A 22,121-nucleotide genomic window follows, 5' to 3' on the forward strand; every position below is an offset into this window, starting at 1 on the left:
ATGAAATATTACAATCAACTTTGTAAATGATGTTTATCAACTTATTGACCAAGAGTGTGATTGCATGATAACAGGTAGGAGATTGAAGTCTGCTAGTAGAGCAAGTCTTTTTTTAATTCTATAGGTGTGATTCGTTTAGATGAATGAGTAGGATAGGCGCTGCCAGAGATGCCAAGCCCATGATTGCATTCAATTAACCCGGTTTGCTTTGATGCAACCAAGCCCAGAAATTCAAACAGATAAAAGGGCCGCGTCTATGGCTTAACAACAGAGGGGTTCAGTCTCCTTCAGTCTTTCCTCTGTCCCTGCACTTGCTTAAGGTTTCTTTCCACTCTACATCCCTTACAAATCAGCCATCATGAGCATGAGGCAGACCTCTCGTGGAGTTGGGAAAAACTATAGCGCCGCTTCTGTTGGAGGTGGTGGTGCAGGTGGTGCAGGGAAAATGAGCTACTCCTCTGCTTCTCACTCTGGAGCTGCTAGCGTCGGCAGCAGAAGCCTCTACAGCCTCGGTGGGAAAAAAAGGATCTCCATCCCCACAGGCAGCCATGCTATTCGTGGCAACCTGCTCGGTTTTGGTGCTGGTGCTGCCAAAGGGGGGGATCTTGGATTCCCAACGTGCCCTCCTGGTGGGATCCAGCAGGTCACTGTCAACCAAAGCCTCCTGGAACCACTCAACCTAGAGATTGACCCCTCCATCTCAAAGGTGCGCACAGAGGAGCGCGAGCAGATCAAGTCCCTGAACAACAAATTTGCCTCCTTCATTGACAAGGTAAGCTCCCAACTTTAATACCCTATCTTTGAAATGTTGAGCCCTTTGTAGACATACTGATGGGAGAGTGCTGTATTCCTCTCACTTCATCGCTTAAAATAATCTTAGAGCCCTGGACATATTATTTACAGCACTGAATGCAAGTTGCTGTTGGTTCATGCACCTTTTCAGTTCTGTAACTCGTATCGATCACATTAGTAAATCGCCTTTTTCTTCTTCTTAAGGTTCGATTCTTAGAACAACAGAACCAGGTGCTCGAGACCAAATGGCGCTATTTGCAGCAGCAAGAAAAAAGTGGTAGCAAGAGGGACATCATTGAACCCATGTTTGAGGCTTACATCAACGGCCTCAGAAGAAATGCAGATCATTTGGTCAATAGCAAAGTCCGTTTGGATAGCGACTTGAAGCAGATGCAGGATATGGTGGAAGATTACAAGAAAAAGTACGTAAAACAGCATTTGCCAAGTGAGACCCTACCTAGTGTCACCGATTAAACGTAAATGAGACCTATATAAACATTATTTCTATTTATTGTATGTTTACAAACCAAGGAACTTAAAACAATCTCCAAATAGAAGTTAAAATGTGTGTGAGCAAGTCAGTAGGCGCATGTGGTACAATACTGTGAGGCGGTGAGGCGCTTCTTGACTGAGACAGGGATAGACGGACAATAGAAAACGTATGTCTTCACTGTGGCACAGGTTGGTCACCCTAGATGGTATGTCAACATATTTACTGTAGCATTTAATTACTGATCAATATATATTATATTTCTAATACAAATTGCAAACCTTAATTGGCCATTTCTCATGAATAGCCCTTATTTATACAGCTCCCTCATTGTTATGTCTTGTTTGAGAACACTGCTGTCTCCAATACTTTTTGCTACCAATTGTTTAAACAATACATAAAGTGAGCATGAAGCGAGCTTTAGATGCATCTAGATGACTGTAACTCCTTCACCTCATGCTATTGGCTATTTGGTGTTACATTCTGCCTTCCAGGAAGTGCTTTCACTGACATTCACGACGGTCTGTTTCATACCTGAAAAGTAAACCTAGTCATCACACTGTTTGTAATATTTAGTTACTTTTGAGTCTACCAGATATTCTCTACATATACTGTTGGTTTTACGGTCAGACAATCATTGTATGCTGTGTAGATTTTACAGTCTGATCATCCCGATCTAATCTTTATAAATAGTCCAGATTGTTTAAATCGTATCTCCTGAGCCCATCTTCAAAGCCACCTTTGCCACAACGCTGTATTATAGGAGCGTGCTCACGGATTTAGGGGTTGGGCTTGTTTTGGGAATAAGAAACAGTATCTGGAGACTAAAACGACTTTCAGTATATAGAACCTAAGGTTTAATTAGAGCCCTTGCAAAGGCAGAGCAATGAATATATTACTTGCCTGCTTCTTAAACTCAAACATTGGACTTTTATATAAAAAACATCTACCTTGTGTAAGTGAAGGAGCTTCAGCGTGTTCTGCAAGAGTGCCCGAGGCAAGCATGGTACAGAGTTAGTGCCACAGATCATGCAGGCGTGGAAGTAGGCATGCTTCGCTCTCTGACCATCTTCAAGTCTTAGCTACTGTTTTTACCACTTACCTCCCTCTTCCTCATCCCGACAGGTACGAAACTGAAATCAACAAGCGAACAACGGCAGAGAACAATTTTGTGGTGCTCAAGAAGGTAAGCAATACATGCACAAGTGATGGGGTATGCTTCTTACGAAGCACACGAAGAGAAGCATGCAGAGCACAAGCCTGACAAAATAATAATAAACCTGGAGGAACATGAAATAGAGTCCAAGAGAAGAGACCATTTACAATAACCTTTCATATTCCCTTCGCAGGATGTGGACGCGGCCTACATGAAGAAGGTGGATCTGGAGGCCAAGGTGGACTCCTTGAGTTCAGAGATCCAATTCCTCGAGTCCATCTATGAGGCGGTAAGCTCTCTTATGTTGCATTACAACCTTCAGATATGCGGTTAACCTCCCACAACCAAGATACTAGATTGCCAAGACTCCTGACTGAGATTGGATTGACAGACGTCGCAACTCTCACTTTGAGTATTGATTTTAGATTGACAGGGTTTCTAAATGCACAATATCACTACTGACTGAGCTCCGACCAGTTGAAGTTCTAGGTTTCATCATATTGCTCTATTTCTTTTATTTTGGGTGGGTTCCAGGTTGCAGCATCTTTCTTTTTCCACACTCTTGGCATGAGTCCTAGGCTCTGTATCCCTACTCTGAACTCCCTTTGGCAGGAGGGCAAGCTCCAGTAATTCTAGCCAAGCCTCACTAATTAGTCTCTTTTTGGTTCTCATTTTCCTCTACTAAGGTTGCCTAGATAGCTACCCTACATCAGATATACATTTCTGGAATACACATTTCTGTGCCGAATTTTCACTGAGCAGAGTTCAGTCAGGGCCGCAAATGACTGGAGTTGGCTTCCAGTACAATGTTTCCTCTTTCAGTGTTTCTGCACTGAGTTTCGAATGGCTGAAGATTTGACTCCCATAAACCTGTGCTGTATAAACCTGTACCGAGCTTCCTGTGACAAGAGCCCATTTCCTGCATTCCAGTACTTCTGTACTGCTGTTCTGTCGGCAGGTGTTCTAGTTTCAGCCCAGCTGTACTGCGCTTCAGACAATAGTCCTGGCTCCAGTATTCACCTGCTGAGGGTTTGTTGACATAAGTCCTGCTCCCATAGGAATGTACTCAATTTCCAGTGACAAGAATCCAGTCACCTTTGTATTTGTTTATTTATTTATTTGAGAGTTATCTACAGCGCTCAGTCACTCTGGACTATGTGGGCGCTGCACGCATAGAACAACAATTCAATGTAGCAGTAGAAGTAACAATAACAACATTTAAAACAAGGAACATGACTCTAAAAAGTATCAGGGAGTGGGACCTAATACTGAAGGAGATCTAGCAGGCTTCATCTGGAGAGGAGAGGAACCACAAATATACATCACATTGAGCTTGCACTCAGTGGAGTCTTACCTCCTGTATTTCTGTACTGAGCTTCTGTACCAGGAATCATGTCTACAGCATTTGTGTACTGAGCTTACACATCTTGCATCCAGTATTGCTGTATCGCTCTTCCCGTAATAGGAATGCTCTCTGCAGTACTCCTGTAGAGTGTCTCCATTGCACACCCTGGCTCCAGTATACCTGTATCAAACTTCTATGTGCAGATATCTTGGATCCACTACTTCTGTACTTCCTAAGTCCTGAGCTCTTGTTCCCAGGAGTCTTGGCCCCAAAAATCCTATAATGAGTTTCTGTCGACAGTCCGGGCTCCAGTGTTCCTGCACTGAGGTTCTCTCGAATCAAATCCTGGTCACCATAACCCTGCACTGAGCTTGCTGTGACAAGAATGCATTCACCTGTACTCCTGGATAGATTTCCCATTCACAGGAGTCCTGTCTCCAGTACTTCTGTACTGAGCATGCAATGGCAGGAAACCATGCATTTCTATACTGATCTTCCACTCACAGGGCCTTTTGCACCATGTTTCTTCATCATGTTTCTGTCGATAGTTCTAGACCCAGTACTTTTGTACTATACAGTACTTCTGTACTGAATTGCTGTACGCAGAGTACATTCCCCAATTGTCGGTATCGTTCTGTCACTGAAATTGGTTTTGGATACCACTACCACCTGAACCAAGTTGGTGGCTTCAGGCATTGTGAACACATCCCTGTGCTGTATATCAGCTTGAACCATTATTTATTTAGATGTGAATTGAACTCAGATGTTTAGCAGTATGGCTGAGGTTGTCTATGTTGCTCAATGGGAACGTATAATGTTAGATGGGATTACACATAGATGGGTGCAGTGGTACTAGAAATCCTGGCATAGACGGTGAAGCATACACCATAATAAACATTGAGTTGGAATGACATCTTCATTTGATTTGCAGCAAATGGCCGAATTGCAATCACATATGTCAGACACGTCGGTCATCCTCTCAATGGATAACAACCGACAGCTGGACTTGAATGGCCTCCTGGCAGAAGTCAAAACTCAATACGAAGAGATTGCGAACAGGAGCAAACAAGAAGCGGAGCGTGAATTTGCAAACAAGGTATGAGACCTGGAAATAACAAAGTACGCTTACCCTACACTGTGGACCAATGATCAAGTATTTAGGACGCTCCCTAAATGAGAACAAATGTCACTTCATTAATTGTCATTGTCTTTCAAGGCAGAAGAGACATTCAGTTGACACAGGATAAAGGTAGAGGGTAGAGAGAAATTATATATTGGGAGTATGTGCCACAAAACCTAGGTTATGTATGTTTACACTACCTAAAACATCTCAGCCGTGGGATGGATCATAGGAAGCATGTCAATTGAAAAAGAGTGAGGAGACCTTACAAGCTGATGTAGTACAACTTTTCTCTTTTTAATTTTTAGCTTGTATTTTCCTGTGGTGTTTCCGAATCTGCACTTGGGGAGATCTAGAGATCTTGGGTTCCTTTCAAAAATTTGAAGTAGGTGAGGTTTTCCTTTGGCTCATTCCAATTTCATCTTGTTTATGACCCTCTAGTTCCAGAAGCTCAAGGAGGTGGCTGGACAACATGGTGATAGTCTGAAACACACCAAGAACGAGATCTCAGACCTGACCCGGCAAATACAGAGGCTGAAGGTTGAAATTGACAGTGTGAAAAAACAGGTATGGCATGGAATTTTAAAAACACTGGTCTACCTCTAATGCACATATTTTCAGGTTGGGCATCTGCAGACCTACTTTCTGAAGAGAAATTCTCATTAAGATAATATAAAAGAGCGACAAATCTCTACTAACCTTTGAAACACACCACAAGATCTCTCTTTTAGCTGACATGAAGCATTTTGATTTTTTCTTTCTTTCTGTAGACTACCCCTTCAGATGCGCATCTTTCACTTCTCACGTGATAAGCGCATGGTTAATTACTTTCTCTGCTCTGTTGCACTGGTTCTTACAATCTCAGCTGCTCAGACACAATTCTTTTTTCACTTAAACATGCATTGCATTGCATTGGGCATCACAGTAAGTCAATGATTTTTTTCTCAAACCGTCAGTTTCCTAGGCATGTTAGATACAATGAAAAGTGCAAAATTGCCCATAAGTTAACTACATGAGCAATGATGTTTCTAAATACTTGAACAAGATTTTCCTATTGCTTAGCTTGAAAACAGATATCTCTCAGGACATTAAGCACATCTCACCATGGCTATGTTTTCCGTTTCACAGATCGCAAGTCTGCAAAGTGCTATTGCAGAGGCAGAGGATCGTGGAGAGCTTGCCCTGAAAGATGCCAGGCAAAAGCTGGGTGGACTTGAGGCCGCTCTACAGAAGGCCAAGGAGGAGATGGCTCGCCAACTGAAGGAGTACCAGGAGCTGATGAATCTCAAGATGGGCTTGGATGTAGAAATTGCCACCTACAGGTCCCTGTTGGAGTGCGAAGAGAGCAGGTGAGTGCACAGATTGGAGTCACACGGGTACGCAAAGAAACAATCTAGTCCAATCCATGTAAGCACCCACTGCACATTAATGTGGAATTCAGTGTGTGAACCAGGTTTGTGAAACCCTCCCACTGTTGTCCTTTTTAGTAGGATTTTCAAAATAACAGAGTTGATGATTCTTTGCATACAGACTAGCCGGCAGCAGGGAATGTGATCAGGCAGCGGACTGTGCAGTACAGTGCGCCCTCGCTTCTGATAATTTTCAGACCCATATACAATGAACAAAGATTAGGTCTACAGCCAGACCATTCTATTCTGCACTTGATGCTGCACTCAAATTGAGGGCCCTTCCAGCATCTGCCCAGTGAATGCAGTAATAAGGGAAGGAGCAGCTACACAGAGGCACAATTGTAATGATGCAGTCCTTATAATGGCGGTCTTCGAAAAGGTGTCATATTCACAGAATAATATAAATCCAGAGAATCTTTGGCAGTCTAATCCAAAAGTAGTGAAGCCTTTAGGCCACACCCTCCAATGAATAAGCTTTACACCATGTCTGAAGAACGAGATTTGGTCTATGAGGCAATCAGTGCCCTTAGTAGCACTACAGCCATTGTAAATTTGTGGACAAATCTTTAGATGAAAGGAAAAAGGGATGCGGACAGACAGTACATTGTCACAGTGATTTCATTCCGATGCAAGATTATGTATAGTATTTGTCCCAAAAGTAAATTTCAGCCAGTATTTGGTAATTCAGAATTAGAGTGAATAGTAGTATTCATTTCCGAGTGAAAGGAGAAGGAGAAAGCATTATGGTGCACATTTGTGCTAAACAGAAAGGAATGGCAACTTTTTGCATAGGTACCTGAAGATATGAAACCATGGCCTTAATTTCTGTGCATTGGTGTGTGTATGCCTGACGTAATACAGCAATAGTCGAACACTATTTCTGCTTGCTGTTCCTGAGTGATCTTCTTATAAGTGAGAAAAACTAGAGCTGCAGTACCCTTAAACTAACTCTACTTTCTTTATTTTTCAGAATGTCTGGCGAGATTCAAAATTCTGTTAGCATCTGTAAGTGCATTTCACTATTGTTTGCACCTGTACCTCTATTCATATCCTTAAACTTGTGTCATGTTTGTTATGGTTGCAAATGCTAGAGCTCACCAGCTGATGAAAGAAGCTTGGATGGGGAATTGTATCCGCCTGCCCTTCAGCAGCTTCGTTTGACCATGGCTCTGCTTTCAGTGCAATGGTGTCCCATATAGCAAATCTTTCTATGTATAGAAATCGTGTTCACTTATTGTTTGAGCAAGGCATTGATATGTTCTCTAGAACCGATACCAGGGATCTCGAATATAGGATCAGACTCAGCATCAAGTTATCCTATTTGTTAATTCCCCGTTTTTAACCTGCAGCCAATGTCTAGGAAGGAGCCTTTATCCCTAAAGTTGTGACAGTCGATTGTGCAAGTGCCAGAGGAGCGTAGGCATTTAGGGGCATATTATCAAGGATGGCGTTAAAATTATCGCCGCTTTAGCGGTACGGAACTGCCGCTAAAGCGGCGAAAATGGGCTTGATAATATGCCCTTCAGAATTCCAATAGAAGTCCATGTTCTGGTGTCAAAATGGGCTTCTATTGGAATTCCCTGCGGCATATTATCAAGCCCATTATTGCCGCTTTAGCGGCAGTTTCCTACTGCTAAAGCGGCGTTAATTTTAACGCCGTCCTTGATAATATGCCCCCAAATTTGTAGATATGAAATAAAGCCAGCGCTCTCAAGATGTTGTTCTCTTTTAATAGAGGAGTTAATTTCAGACGGTTAACTGTGACTTGTTTTTCACTACAGCGGTAGTCAGCAGTGCTCACAATCCCACTCCAGGGGGTACCAGTGGACAAAGCTATGGACAAGGAGCCGGTGAACAAAGCCATGGACAAGGAGCCGGTGGACAAAGCCATGGACAAGGAGCCGGTGGATACAGCAAGCAGAGTCATAGCTCAGTGGCCGTGGCCTCAACAACCTCGACCTCCAAGAAGAAGTTTTATTAAGTCAGAAGGTTGCCAGACCCCACGTGAAAGAAGAGCTTTCCTGCCGTCTGACTGCAGCACTGATCCCCTGGAGTCCATCCAGCCCACCTCTCTTCCATATCTCCCTCATCAAAAAAGACTTTACTTGCAGACCTCAAGCTGCCAGTATCTGTGTTATCCCACGGTCATGCAAAGTATTTACACAAGCTAGTCCACCAAGCAGATATACATTCCTACTGACTTAACACCTCACCTGGGGGTCAGAAGTGGAGATAATCTTTATGTTGAGAAACTGCCAAGTGGTATTTGAGGGAAGGAGAGGGGGGGATTGCAGTGGGCTAACCCTTCCATCCCTGAGCTGTTATTCTTACATTTCCCTTTGCTGGTGGAGCCATGATGCCTTTAGGCTCTATGCCACAGAATTAGTTATTGCTGCACTTCTGTCTTTCCTTGAGCGTCTTCGCACTCTTTACACCAGGGAATCTTGTGCTCACCTGTTGCTCTACCTGCTGTATGTCAAGATCATAGTGGTGAAAGGACCCATTTAACAGCCACTTAGGAAGAATTTTTAGGATTGTCCATTGACAAAGAAACCAAAGGCCAAAATATATAATTGATTTGCCTTCCGTGGGGTGTAAAGTGCCAAAGACGGAAGAAAGATCTGGTCCTCTCTTCTTGAGTGATAGACCTTAAAATTCTGTTAAACTTTGTTATTTTCTTTCTAATAATATGAATTTATAGGATATGCACTTCATCCCCACAATCTACATTTAGACAACGGTTCATGATTCCTACATGTAACACTTGTGTAACTTCAATTTCTGAGTGTACCAGACCGGTGGGCTCCCTGGTGTCCTATGTGCATAGAAACTTCCTGGTATTGCTGGTTGTCGGTGCTCAGGGCTGGGAGCTCCCAACTCTCTTGTGTCTCTTATTAAACTGCTTGTCAAATTCAACCTGTGTTTTTAGTCTTTGTGTTTCAACTCTTGGTTTCGCTAATAGGGCAAAAGCAGCAATTGGAAAGTAGCAGAATCTGTGATGCACTGATAAAGCAAACTTATAAGAAATGTAACTTAGTCCTTCTCGTAGGGGGCCAACACCACCACCAGCAGTATAATACATTGACTTGTTGACAATGAGTATGGGAAAGGTGGAATACAAGCACTTCAAATAGATCAATGAATATCCAAAATAAGGCACCCCTCAAAAGTCCACACTTTTACCAGCTTGTTCGATAACTACTAAGAAAAGAGTTTACCTGACGGAGCCAAAGGTGTTGGAGATACGGCCACACTTTCCACCAGCCTCCTCCTGAGCGAAAGGGGTGTAGTTAAGGTCTGTTACTGAGTCGTTCATTTATAACACCTACCTATGGAGGCATGGTATGCTTTTGCTAAAGTTCACAACACTGTGGCATAATACGGTTCTGAAGGAATAGGACAAAGCTATTTCACAACTGTTCCCACTGAAGCGCTCCTTAACATATGCACCAATCTTGATAAGTTTTCTCTTGTCACCCATTATTCTCTCTTCAATTCTCAGTTTGAGCCATTTAAATCTTATCATGGCTGCAGCAAAAGTGGCATACTCACACTGTGTGAAGTGCAAACAACCAGTGATAACACATTGTAGTACATAAGAGTCTAAGACAATCTCACACAGAATGCACACAGCCTTCAACAGACTCTAGTTGACACAAAAAAGCATCATATAGCTTTCAAGAAACTACAGTGTTTTGGGCAGGAATGGCGAATCACCACACCCAGCCCTTATCTGAATGTCTCAAGTTTAGGAATCATTTTTCTGTAAAAATGTCTAGCATACTTCTCTCCCAGTGCTGATAGTCTGCACTTTGGACGCGACCGGGGGTAAGGGAGGGTAGAATCTGTTTTTGTGTATACAGTAGGGGTGTGGTACAAGGCAGTGTGCAAACATTTCCACACGCACAGCCAGGGCCAGCTCTTGGGCGGTGCGATCGGTGCCACTGCACTGGGTGCTGACTTGGGGTGGGGGCTCTATTTTAGTGTTTTAAAAGCACCAGATGCTACATTCCTTGTCCCAGCAATGTTCAAGCATCAATAAAAATGTCACGATACCTCCAGTGATTAATTTTCTTTGTGGGGAGAGACCGGAGCCTTGTCTGGTAGAGGACGTTTTGACTCATCATAGAGCAGAAGGCTAATTTGCCTGATGCAAAGAACGGGTCCCATGGAGATCACAAAGTGCATACACTTTGAATAGGTCAATGGGTTATTGCTTTTGTCAGAGTGATCCTTTTGGTACTTGCAGTTTTAAAGTTAAAATCCTAATATAGAGCAGTGTCTCAATTACTTACCAGTAATTGCATTGCTCTGAGTCCTACTCCCTCGCTTCCATTACTTACGCATTGAGGCATCCCTGCCTCACCAGACACCCATACCACATTATTTATCACACAGGGACTATAAGTAGCCCCCACCCCCCTCAAACTTCCTGTAATACCACATAGACCGAAACCATACCAAAAGGTTGGCCTTGACTACCAGGGAGGGAGGGAGGGATGTAAGGAATGGAAGCGAGGGAGTAGGACTCAGTTAATGCAATTACCGGTAAGTAATTGAGACATTACCTCCTCATCCCTCCCTCGCTTCCATTCCTTACGCATTGAGATGTACAAAGCCAAACAGGACAACCAAAGAAGGTATGCAAAAACAGGCTTATCAAAAGAAACACAGACAACAAGGAAAACCACTATACAGGAACCATAGCGGAAAGAACCTTGTACCCAAAAACATCAGCACGGTCAAGCTCCCGGGCAATCCAGTAACGAGAGGCAAAGGACAACGGCAAAGCCCAGGTGGCAGCCCGGCAAAACTCAGAAACGGAAGCCCCTTGGACCTTCGCACAGGACGCCGCCATGGACCGAGTGGAGCAACCCTGTACCCCCAAAGGAGAAAGGTGCCCCACCACCGTGCACGCCAAAGAAATCAGAGACCGAACCCAACGACTCAAAGAAGGAGTCGAAGGACGCAAACCCCGACACATAGGCCCAAAAGTAACAAAAAGCAAATCAGAGAGACGGAAAGGAGCGACCCGCTTCAAATAGACCAGGAGAGCCCTCCGAACATCCAGAGAGTGCAGCCGCAACCCAGACTCTGATGACGGGGAATCAAAACAAAAAGGAAGGAAGGACCAACTCCCGATCCCCACGGAACCGGGAAACCACCTTAGGACGAAAGGAAAGTACTGGTCTCAAAAAGATCCTGACCTCAAAAACCCGATAAAAAGGGAGTTTGGAAGAGAGAGCACCCAGCTCACCCAGGCGGCAAGCAGAGGAAATGGCCACCAAAAGAAGGTCATGAAGGATAAAAGGTGCAGGGCCACAGAAAGCAAGGGCTCAAAGGGATGGAACATCAAAGCATCCAAGACCAGAGACAGATCCCAGGTGGGAAAAAGCCACCGAAGGGTAGGAAGAACACAACCCAAACCCTCAAAAAGGCGATCAACCAACCCATCAGGATCCGAGAAAGTGTCCCAAGACCTCGAAACGCCTGAATCGCACCTCACTGCAAACGAAGGGAAGAAACCAGCAAGCCCAAGGCAGCACCATCCCGGAGAAACAGCATCACCTCAAACAAAGAAGAGGAAGCAGGGACCAAACCCTTGTCACGACACCACCGACTGAAAGAACGCCAGTGCCTCAGGTAAGACTTGTCGGGTGACGGGTGCCTAGCCGCCAGCAGAGTAGAGGTCATGCCAGCCGGAACCCCTTTACGTACCAGACCCGAGCGTCCAACCACCAGGCCGTCAAGCGCATCCTGGCCAGAACATCCCGCAGCAACACCGGGAATAACAAAGGGGATGGAGACAGAGGCAGCAACGACTCCACCCCCGACCCCATCTCCACCAGGAGAGGAAACCAGGAGGCACGAGGCCAAGCCAGAGCCACCAGAACCACCAGAGCCCCCAAGGATCGGACCCTCAGAAGGAAGCGGAGAAGAAGGGGGAAGGGAGGAAAAGCATACAGAAGCCCGCAAGGCCAAGTGCAGGAGAAAGCATCCACCACCCAGGCCGAACCCACCCGACTGCGGGAGACAAACCAGACCACCTTGGCATCGCCCACACATGCAAAGAGATCCACCACCGGAACACCCCATCGCACCGTCAGTACCACAAACAACTCCTGATGGAGGCACAAATCCACAGAGGACGGGATGGTCCTGCCAAGAGCATCCGCCAGGGAATTGGACACCTCCCGAAAATGAACAGCAGAGAGCACCACCAGATGAGACTCCGTCCAACTGAACAACTGCAACGCCACCAGAGCCAGAGATGAGGACCTGATCCCCCCCGCCAGTGCACGTAAGTCATGGCAGCGGCATTGTCCGTCCCGACAAGAACAACGGAGCCCAGCAGAAACCGAGAAATGGCCAACAGAGCCAACGGACCGCCTCCAACTGCCTCCAAATCGATGACTTCCTGCCCTGTGAGGTTGACCAGAAGCCCCAGGTCTGAAGAATCCCCAGCCAGGCCCCCCACCCCGAGAGGCTGGCATCCTTGGTGACCACCACGGGAGCCGGAGGAGAGAGAGAGAGAGACCCCTCACAGCAGATGATCCCGAACCATCCACCAACACAGAGCCATCCTGAACTGAGGGGACACCGGAATCGGAGAAGAGAGGGGGAGGCAACAGGGAGACCAATGTGCCAGAACATTAGCCAACAGTGTGTGCAAATGAAACTGGGCCCATGGAACCAGAAAGACCGCCCCCCTGCACCCGGAGCCAACGAGCCGCCACCTAAACCAGACTGGACAGAAGAGACAGGATGCGAGATTGAAACTAGACCACCCGAACCTCGGGTAGAGTGACCATCCCCAAATCTGTCCGAAACCGAGCCCCAGTGAAGAGACAATCTTGGGAAGGAACAAGAAACGACTTCTCCACATCGATAAGGAAGCCGTGCCCCCTCAAAACGGCCAGAACCATCCCCGGGTGACCCAATTGGAATGAGGGAGCATGAACCAACCAAATGTCCAGGCAAGGATGGAGGAAGAACCCCCGGGCGGGGACCAAGGCCACCAATGGAGCCAGAAGCATGGTGAAGACCCGCAGAGCGGACTTCAGTCCGAAAGGCAAAACCGCAAACCGGAAGAGTGAGTCGCCAATTGCAAAAATTCTGATGCACCCGAGCCACTGGAACAGGAAGATAGGCGTCCTGCAGAGCGAAAGACGCCATGAAGGCCAGGTCCCCACCAATGGAAGCATGGACTGCCAAGTCACCATTTCGAAGTGAACGGTCCGAACCCAACCATTCACCCTCTTGAGGACCAGAACCGGCCGGAAACCCTGACAAGTTCTGGACCAGAAATAAAATGGAATAACAACCCTGACCCCACTTCCCAAGGGGGACCAGTACGAATGCCTTCCGAGCCAGAAGATCCCGAACCCCCTCCAGAATAGCCTTCCGCGTTGCCGGGGACCTAGGGAGAGGCACACGTATGGAGTCCCAACTTTGTGTAACAGCGACAAAGTTGATAGGACAACCTCTCCTGACAATATTCAGCGCCCAGCGATCCCACACATCCAGCCACCAAGCATCTAGGAAAAACAACAGCCTCACACCCACAGGCCAAGAGGCCACGTCGCCGCCGTTGTCAGGACAACCGCGTGAAGGCAACCGACAGACCCTTGGGACCCACCACGGCAGATGCCTTTTTGGACAGGAACGTACGCCAACGACCTGAAAAGGATTGAAGGACCACCGGGAAGCCTGGAAGAAGAAGCAGAGAAAAGAGTCAGAATCCAGAAGTGGAGAGAGAGAGAAGCCGACGACTTGCCCTGGCAAGGCAGAGCAAGCCCACGGTCCTCGAAGGCATCCGTGATCCAACAGTCCAACTGCACACCAAAAAGCATCAAGCCAACAAATGGGATCTCAAGGAGAGAGGACTCCACCGAAGAATCTGCCTTCCAGTCACACATCCACAGGGACCCAGGAGCCAGGACCAAGGAACCAGAAGCCACGGCAGAAGAACAAAGCACATCCGAGGAGACGTCAGCCAGGAGTAGGGCCTGCTGCACCATGTGGACAAGCAAGCCTGAGCAGTCCGTCACCCCTTGAATAACAGTGGCAAGCCATCCAAAGACAGACAACAACAACTGCGCCGCAGAAGACGAATAAATGCCAGCCATAACAGAGTGAAGAAGAGAGACCCCCCCTCCACTAGGGAGTACAGTTATTGCCGTAACCCTCATGATCTTGCTTCCATGAAAGGGCATAGCGAGAACGGTGGGCCTAACACACAGCGGAAATACATCTTCGACCCCTCAGGAGCAGAGAAAGATGAAAACCCCAAGCAGTCCCTAAAGGGTCAGAGAATCGCAGGAACCCCTTCCCGATGAACAAACTGCCCGGAAGAGGTTGAAGGCCTGGCAGCTCCCGAGGAAGAAGAGCCCTCAGAGAGCTAGTCCACCTGACCCACCGCCGAACGAGAAGACTACCACTTAGCAAGGACCCTGGCTCACGGAACGCGAGCCACAGCAGCCTCAAACATGTCCAGTACCCCTGAAGACTGCGTCCGGAAGTACGCTTCGCCAGAACGAAACAACTTCACCAGAAGCACAGCAGAGCCATGGACCGAGTAGAAGATTTAAACAGGGAGCTGAATAACAGGGAGGTACAGAAATGAGGCAAAGCGGATTAAAGAACATAATCCAAGCAGCAAACCCACAATAAAGGATAAAAAACGGCCTCACAAGAGGCCCTTACTGTAATCAGGACCAGAAACAGCCAGCCGAGGATCCCTGCTGTCCCCACCACTGCCGCTTCCCCTTCCAGCCTCCAACCCGTAAAGACAGCCCCAGCCACACAGGACCGGTGACTCCGTCAGCTGGACCCTGCCCGTTCCGCCGTCAAGAGCGCACCGCTACTCCAGACGCGGCGAGGAAAGGCATCGCGCTGCCCAGGCCAGCATCGCCTGGCCCCGTAGGCAGAGAACAACGAGGGAGAGGACCTCCCACGAAGAATCCAAACGAAGAAATCCATTAGAAGAAGACCGCAGCACCTCAAACGGCCAGTGGTTGGTATGCGCGTGTCAACAGGTGAGACAAGAAGAAAACAGGAGGCTTGAGGGGGCTACTTATAGTCCCCGTGTGATAAATCAGGTGGTATGGGTGTCTGGTGAGGCAGGGGTGCCTCAATGCGTAAGTAATGGAAGCGAGGGAGGGACGTGGAGGTAATGAGCTATTAACTGTCCTCAAAAAGCTTCCTGAAAGCAAACTGCAAGGAATATATTACAGCTACATGTTTTTTGCCCAGTCTTTCCTTATCCTTATATTGCAAGAAGGGTTTATTTGGGTAGGAATCAATTCTTATTATCAAAGAAAATCCCTAACAATGGCGTTACATTTTAAATTCTGAATTTGTGCTTTACCAGACAAATGGCTCTTAAAATATACAGCCTACCAGTATGGATGACATGTGACTCCTACACCTTGTAGGACACTGTCTTATGTAACATTCTATAAACTGATTTCTACACGCATGATTGTCTCGGTGCAAGGTATGTGTGATGTAAAGTGTTCTGACACCTTAAATTAGTATGAGTGGCGCTATAAAACTAAATGAATCCAAGAGACAGTGGTTATGGAGACTTGTGAGCATTGTCAAATGGTGGTAGCGAGGGAATCCATGGCAAGGTGGTCATGGGGGGGCGCCAACAAACATTGTCGCACAGGGCGCCACCAGTACTAAAGCCAGCGCTGCGCACAGCCATCAACATGTCCACTACAAACTTACTCTGCTGCCCAAGCAACCAACGTGAATTTTACTTCTTAGTGCAACAAACGATGCAGTCACCGGAAGCGCGGTGAATTGGAGGACACCATTCGCCACTATGTCTTAGAAACATCGAGTTCTGACATAGGGTTTGTCTCACAATAGACTTAAGGCACCGATTCACACCGTAACAGAAAAAGATGTGAAACATTTGTAAACATTGTTTGCGGTGCGTGGTGCATTATTGTTTAAAATTAAAGATTGCTTCAGAAAACGTGTTCTTGATGGTCGATGGTGAAGAAAACATAAAAATGGAAGTTCCAAGGCTGAAATCGCTATAAAAAAAACACCACAATTACTGGATGTTTGAAAAGTATTGCTGAGAAAATCAGGGCGAGTCTAGAGAGTGCAGATGGTCCCAAATTATTTACAGCAGCTGGAAAAAAACAGAAAGCATTCGACCTGCTCAGAGCATATGGTAGCTCTTTAGAAATATCTCTCTTAAATGTAGTGTGCGCAGAGAGGTGTAAGAGCAGCTTTTCACTTGTGCATATTACGTCTTGCATAAGAAATGTTAATTAGTTTATGTCTCACAAAGTAATTAGTGCCTTATTATTCCACCTTCTTACGAGACTCTTCTCCTTACAACAGTTTGAAGGTTTGAAGGCATAAACATATGGAGAGAGTCCAACATAGTGCAAAGTGTCTGCCGCCACCAACCTGAAAGTCTGGAAAGCGGATAAGGAGTGCACCCACCAGGGGAACTGTGTTTACCAGTGTGCAGTGCCTGCTAAGCCGGACTGAGAGCCGAAACCAGCCCTGGCAAACTGCTCGGGCAGCACCACCCCGGACGATTTTGTTACAGGGGGCCGATATTGCCGGCCTCCGGTGACAAAAACGGGCTCCCAGGGATCCAAAACCAGCCCCCACCCTGGCGGCCCACCGGGGAAACGCCGGGTGCCCACTACGGCCAGTCCGGCCCTGACAACAGCTGTCTTCTCAGCATGCGAACCTTTAGGCCCAGAGGGTTATCGCTCAGTGCCGGGGTGGTAGTATCCAGGGCCGGGCTGGGGAACAGAGGCAGCTGGTGACATTTAAATAGTGTTGGGGTAAGCAAAGCGAATATTTGACCAATTGACAGTCACTGTGAGAAACCAGCAATGCTTTTAAGGTCAACGCCAAAGCTCTCCAACGTGGAGAGCTCTAGAGTGGAGGCTGAAGGCAAATGGGTGTTAAAATTAAAAATAAAATGGTCATTTACCCAGTGCACTGATTGTGTTGCTTCTGGTCCTAGGGGTTCTTCTCCAGTCTGTCCAAGTGCCGAGTCTCAAAGTCAACTCCCTTAACCAATACAAATGCTGCTCTTGTGCTGTTAATATTAACCAGCAGGTGAGAATTGCCAGGATTGGTTGGAGCGGGCTGGCTCGGTGCCCCGTCAGACACCTTGGACCTGTGTCTGCTGTCTAACACTGATCAGACAGGAGATCTTTAAAATGCGCATGTCAGGCTGGTCGTCGCAAGACCCTTCAAAATCTATCTATTTGGATCTAAGGATGCAAGAGAGGTAGATGACCAACCTGATGGTTTTCTGAGCAGAGGCTGACATGGAAACATACATTTTACCACACAGCTTGTACGGCGCAATGCAATGTTGCTCATGTTCACAAAGGATCCCTAATGGTCCTGTCACGCAGGCTGCACATAGGTATGAACATTAAAAGGTCTTAGTTCTGGCTAGTGCAGAACACGGCCTTTTTCATACCACGGCTGTGTTCTTAATATTTCCATAACCTCTGCAGCAAGGAGAGTATCCTCAGGGGCCTCGATCTTAGTGGGTTGCTTGCAGTGGAGGTTGAGGCATTTTAGACACTAGGTGTACTAAAAGTATCTGTTAGTGCGCCATGCATTAGTACTCAGTTAAACTGGTTTCTATAGGCAACATCTATATGCTAAGTACCCTCTTCAATGTAGGCACTGTGTTATTAGCCTAGGTGAGGAAAAATGTCTCCCCGTATATAGTAGACGCCTGGAGAGATTTGAGACTGCTTGCTCAACACAGGACTTCAAAGGGATACGGAAAAATTTCGTATTGTGTACAATACTGCGGGTAAGGGGTGGGTATAAAAGCAAGGTCTAGCCACATTTTGAGTCGTGAGGCAGGAGGTGATCGAGGAACCCTTAGAGTGAGCGAACTAGACTCTTCTTGTACAGATTTGTTTTCAGCTCCTTTCAGAAGTGATGGTTCACATCTCATCTACTGTGGCAGACGCTGTTGCTTCATATATTGAGGGGCAGATTTACAAGCCCCTTGCATGACTTTTGCGCTGCAGTTGTGTCACTTGTATGACGCAAGTGCGGCGCAAACAATGCGGCCTATTTACAATGTGACGCATCTAGGAAGATGCGTCACGTTGTAAAGCCCTGCGTCGCATTATACCTGCGTCAGGTATAATGTATGCAGGGTGGGCGTTCCCACGCAGGAAGGCCTCATAAAAGTAACTCAGTGAAATCTACAAGATTTCACTGCGCCACTTTTAGGACGCCACTGCGTCAAAACCTTACGCCTGCTTCAAGCAGGCGTAAGTAGTGACGTAGTGTAGTGGGAATAGGCCTCAGCATGCTGTGCTGGAGTTGCGTTGTGCTTGGGACACAACTCCAGCAATGCGTGACTTTTCCGCCAACAGATGCGTCAGAATTTCTGACGCATCTGTCAATCCTTGCGCCATAGTGCGCCGTATTGTAAATACGGCGGAGCAGATTTACAAGCCCCGTACGCCACATTTGTGCCGCCGTTGCTTCACTTTTGTGGCACAGCAGTGGTGCAAAGTCAGTGCCATGCTGCGGGGTATTTGCAACGTGACGCATCTAGGGAGATGCGTCACGTTGTAAAGCCCTGCGCCACTTGTGGGCGTTCCGGCACAGGGGGTGCGTTCCGGCGCAGGAACGCCTCCTAAAAGTGGCTGAGTGAAATCTACAAGATTTCACTCAGTCACTTTTACGGCCATGCTGCGTCAAAACCCTGCCCCTGCTTGAAGCAGGCGTAAGGATTGACACAGCATGTTAGGCATCAGGGCACCCTAAGCCTTGCTGGAGCTGTGTCGCGCTTGCAACGCGACTCCAGCAATGCGTCCCCTTTACGGCAGCAGATGCGTCACGCATCTGTCTATTCTTGCCCCATGGTGCGCCGCATTGTAAATGCGTCGCATCCATGGTGGCGCAAGAGGTGTCTGCCGTGATGCAAAATAACTGGCGCATCCCTGCTGATATGCAGGGATGCGCCAGTTATTGTAAATCTGCCCCGGCGCATCGATGGTGGCGCAAGGGTTTCTAAGTGTGGCGCAGGGAAAGTGACGCATCTGCACAGATACGTCACTTTCTCAGTGTCTAGCTATCACAATAGTGGACCCAATTCCAAGCAGAACATGTGAAAGATTGCAATAAAACGGAATAGATGCATTTGGGTTCAGGGAAAAAAAGTGGCAACTATTGTAATACTGTCAGGAAAAGATTACATATTTTTACTTGACTTTCTTTAATCGTGTTGAACAGAAAACTGAGACAGTGCTTACACCGTCGCATCAGCTACTGAATTGTGAACTGAGGCATTAGACTGCAAGCAGCAAGTGAATGATCTGAGCTTTTGCAGAACGCTCTGGCACAAGGCGAGAGAGAGTTCCAATGGAGGCCACAGAAACAGGAGCTTTGGAGCAAGGGATGGCTGAGGTTGTCTATACTATGCTTAAATAAACCACAGAGGATACCCTTTTGGATAATCTAATGTCATATTACACTGGCGAGGAGCAGAAGTACCAGGATTATAACATGTAACCTCAACATTACCTTATTTTCTTTCCCAGGAGGAGAATACAACTAGTGAATCTGGCCCATTGCTCTGGTCTTCAAGCAGAATAGAGTTTCTCTTGCAGCCAAAGCCAGGCGCAGTTACTAAAAGATGTAGTGCTCTTGTGGAGAATAAACTTTTTATAGAAAACTTACATTTTCAAATGTGCTGTCCTGGACCATACGTACATACTATACACAACTTTTCAAATGCATTGTGAGGTCTACACCACAGAGCAAACTGTGGGGAAGAGCAGCTTGGAAATGATGAGTAGGCACATTGCGCACACAATAGATTTTTGATGGGATCGACAGTCTGAATTCATTAGACTCTCATCGCATCTTTCAAAACACTCATCCGAGTCTTGGAACATCATGGTTGCATGAGAAGGCTTGAAGACCATCCACAACACAATTTGCAACAGAGAGCACTATTTAATAAACAATTGGCTCTCTGTTTCCATCCAGCCCACTGGAAGCATTAGCATGTTGAAGCTTGTCCATGCTAGCATTCTTACCTCATCTACGGATGTGCTTAGTTTGTAAAAGATAAGTGCCAGGGCGCTCTTCAGGTGCTCAGCACATTTTCCCCTAATGCTGCCAATGATAGTAACAATACAACTTCTAACCTTCACACTCCAACAAGTGTGACAATTCCGACTATTGCAGGCCCCAAAAGCTATTAGAATGGATTGGATAGCAGGTACTAGTCATTTTAATGTATATGGAATTAATAATTAACTGTTGTTGTGGTCATCTCTAAATTAGCCACGCCACGCCACCTTGTGCTAGACTGTTACAAGCACCGGTGTTGAAAATTAAGGGCCTGTGCGAGCACTGGGAACCACTGGCTCAAATTAAGCACTGATCTACAGTAGTTTGTTGTAATGCGTTGCACAGCAGTAAAAGAAGACCCCCATTTTGGACTGGGAAAAGTAGCACTGAAGTCAGAGTGGCTAGATAGAGCAGTATAAGCTTGTTCAATTGAACAAAGGATGAACAAAAGTTTGTGGTCTGAGATTAATACAAAGAATACTCTTGAGAACTTCTTCTTTAATTAGAGATCCAGTTTTGGTCATTAATACAATTTGGTAAACACATTGTTTATTTGTACATTTTTTGCAAACGTTGATATATGACAAAGATTAGCGTCACTAGTTACCAGAGGGTCTTGAGATAATTTCACCTGAAACGTTTTATGCAACTAACTTAAATTTGTTTCAGGATCGTGTGGGCAGCATGGGCATCGTTTGAGATACTGGATAAAAGAACTCTAGATCATTTTGTTAGAGGTTTTTGGGGGTGTATTTCTTTGAGTGCCGCTCGTTCTAATTTTCCCAAGAATTCAGAATGTTAATTCACCACCCTCTTTTTGTCTAGTCCTAGAGAACCAATCTTACAATGGGGTGAATGAAATAAAGTATTCAGCCACTATGGTAGGATTTGTGTACATCTTTGAACACTGGCAAAAAAAAACTTGTCATTGAAGCATAGTTTGGGGCCAGAGGGCAGAAGATATTTAAACATCTTCCACACAGCAGATGAAGCACTTCATTTGCAGTATCTTTCCAAGGTGAGTGCAGTATTAGAATTGTATTATTTGTGAACTGTATGCAGAAGGTTGGTGAAAAGGTTGAAGAATACATACCAGAATAAAAGTAACTTGCTTCAAAATGTAATTGTGGCACTAGCAGTGAAAACGTTTGAGCGCTCAGTTAATGTTAGGATGCAGTGTGGAGACAGAGGTGGAATATGTAACCATTGCCAAGACATGCAAACAAATTACAGTGTGTGTGCAAGAGATAAGTAAAAAATGCTCAAAGCTCCAAAAGAATTAGTAACAAGGTGCATGAGGTGAAAACAAGGATATTGGAAACAGAAAATGTGGGAGACATTTTAAAATTTCAAGGACTGTATTATAGAGGTGAAAAGACAAGAGGGAGACAGCTGGATATAAATAAACATGGGTTTATTTAACAGTGTCCTTACACAATCGCCCACTGGTGAGAAACACACAGCACGTCCCTTGTCCACCACCAGCTCAGCTCCATCTGACCCCCCAACATTCCACATTCCCTTAACTAAACCACAAGCTTCTACAATAATTAAACATACAACGTGCCATAAACTCAAAACTAAAAGAAGAAAAAGGGGATCAAGAAAATAAGGTAAAATGCATGAGCATATTATGCTCAATAACTAAGTTATTCTACTACATAATCCTCACAAAAGTACAATATGCTCAATAACCAAGG

At 46.1% G+C, this 22,121-nt stretch overlaps 1 protein-coding gene across 1 annotated transcript; it reads left to right on the plus strand.

Moving 5' to 3' along the window:
• Positions 1–262: 262 nt before the first annotated feature.
• LOC146833181 (keratin, type II cytoskeletal 6A-like) lies at positions 263–9,228 on the plus strand. The gene is made up of 9 exons (XM_085600837.1): positions 263–772; positions 997–1,214; positions 2,408–2,468; positions 2,632–2,727; positions 4,715–4,879; positions 5,345–5,470; positions 6,032–6,252; positions 7,283–7,317; positions 8,094–9,228. Exons 1-9 carry the CDS (start codon positions 359–361, stop codon positions 8,291–8,293), a joined length of 1,536 nt encoding a protein of 511 aa, XP_085456963.1. The 5' UTR covers positions 263–358; the 3' UTR covers positions 8,294–9,228.
• The last annotated feature ends 12,893 nt before the right edge of the window (positions 9,229–22,121 follow it).

The sequence above is a fragment of the Triturus cristatus genome, chromosome 4_2 (assembly GCF_964204655.1).
Source record: "Triturus cristatus chromosome 4_2, aTriCri1.1, whole genome shotgun sequence".
Classification (NCBI taxonomy): Eukaryota; Metazoa; Chordata; class Amphibia; order Caudata; family Salamandridae; genus Triturus; species Triturus cristatus.

Coding starts and splice junctions, on each gene's coding strand:
- LOC146833181 (XM_085600837.1), top strand. CDS start 359: ATGAGCATGAGGCAGACCTCTCGTGGAGTTGGGAAAAACTATAGCGCC. Junction 2,728..4,714: donor TCGAGTCCATCTATGAGGCG/GTAAGCTCTCTT, acceptor TTTGATTTGCAG/CAAATGGCCGAATTGCAATC. Junction 7,318..8,093: donor TCAAAATTCTGTTAGCATCT/GTAAGTGCATTT, acceptor TTTTCACTACAG/CGGTAGTCAGCAGTGCTCAC.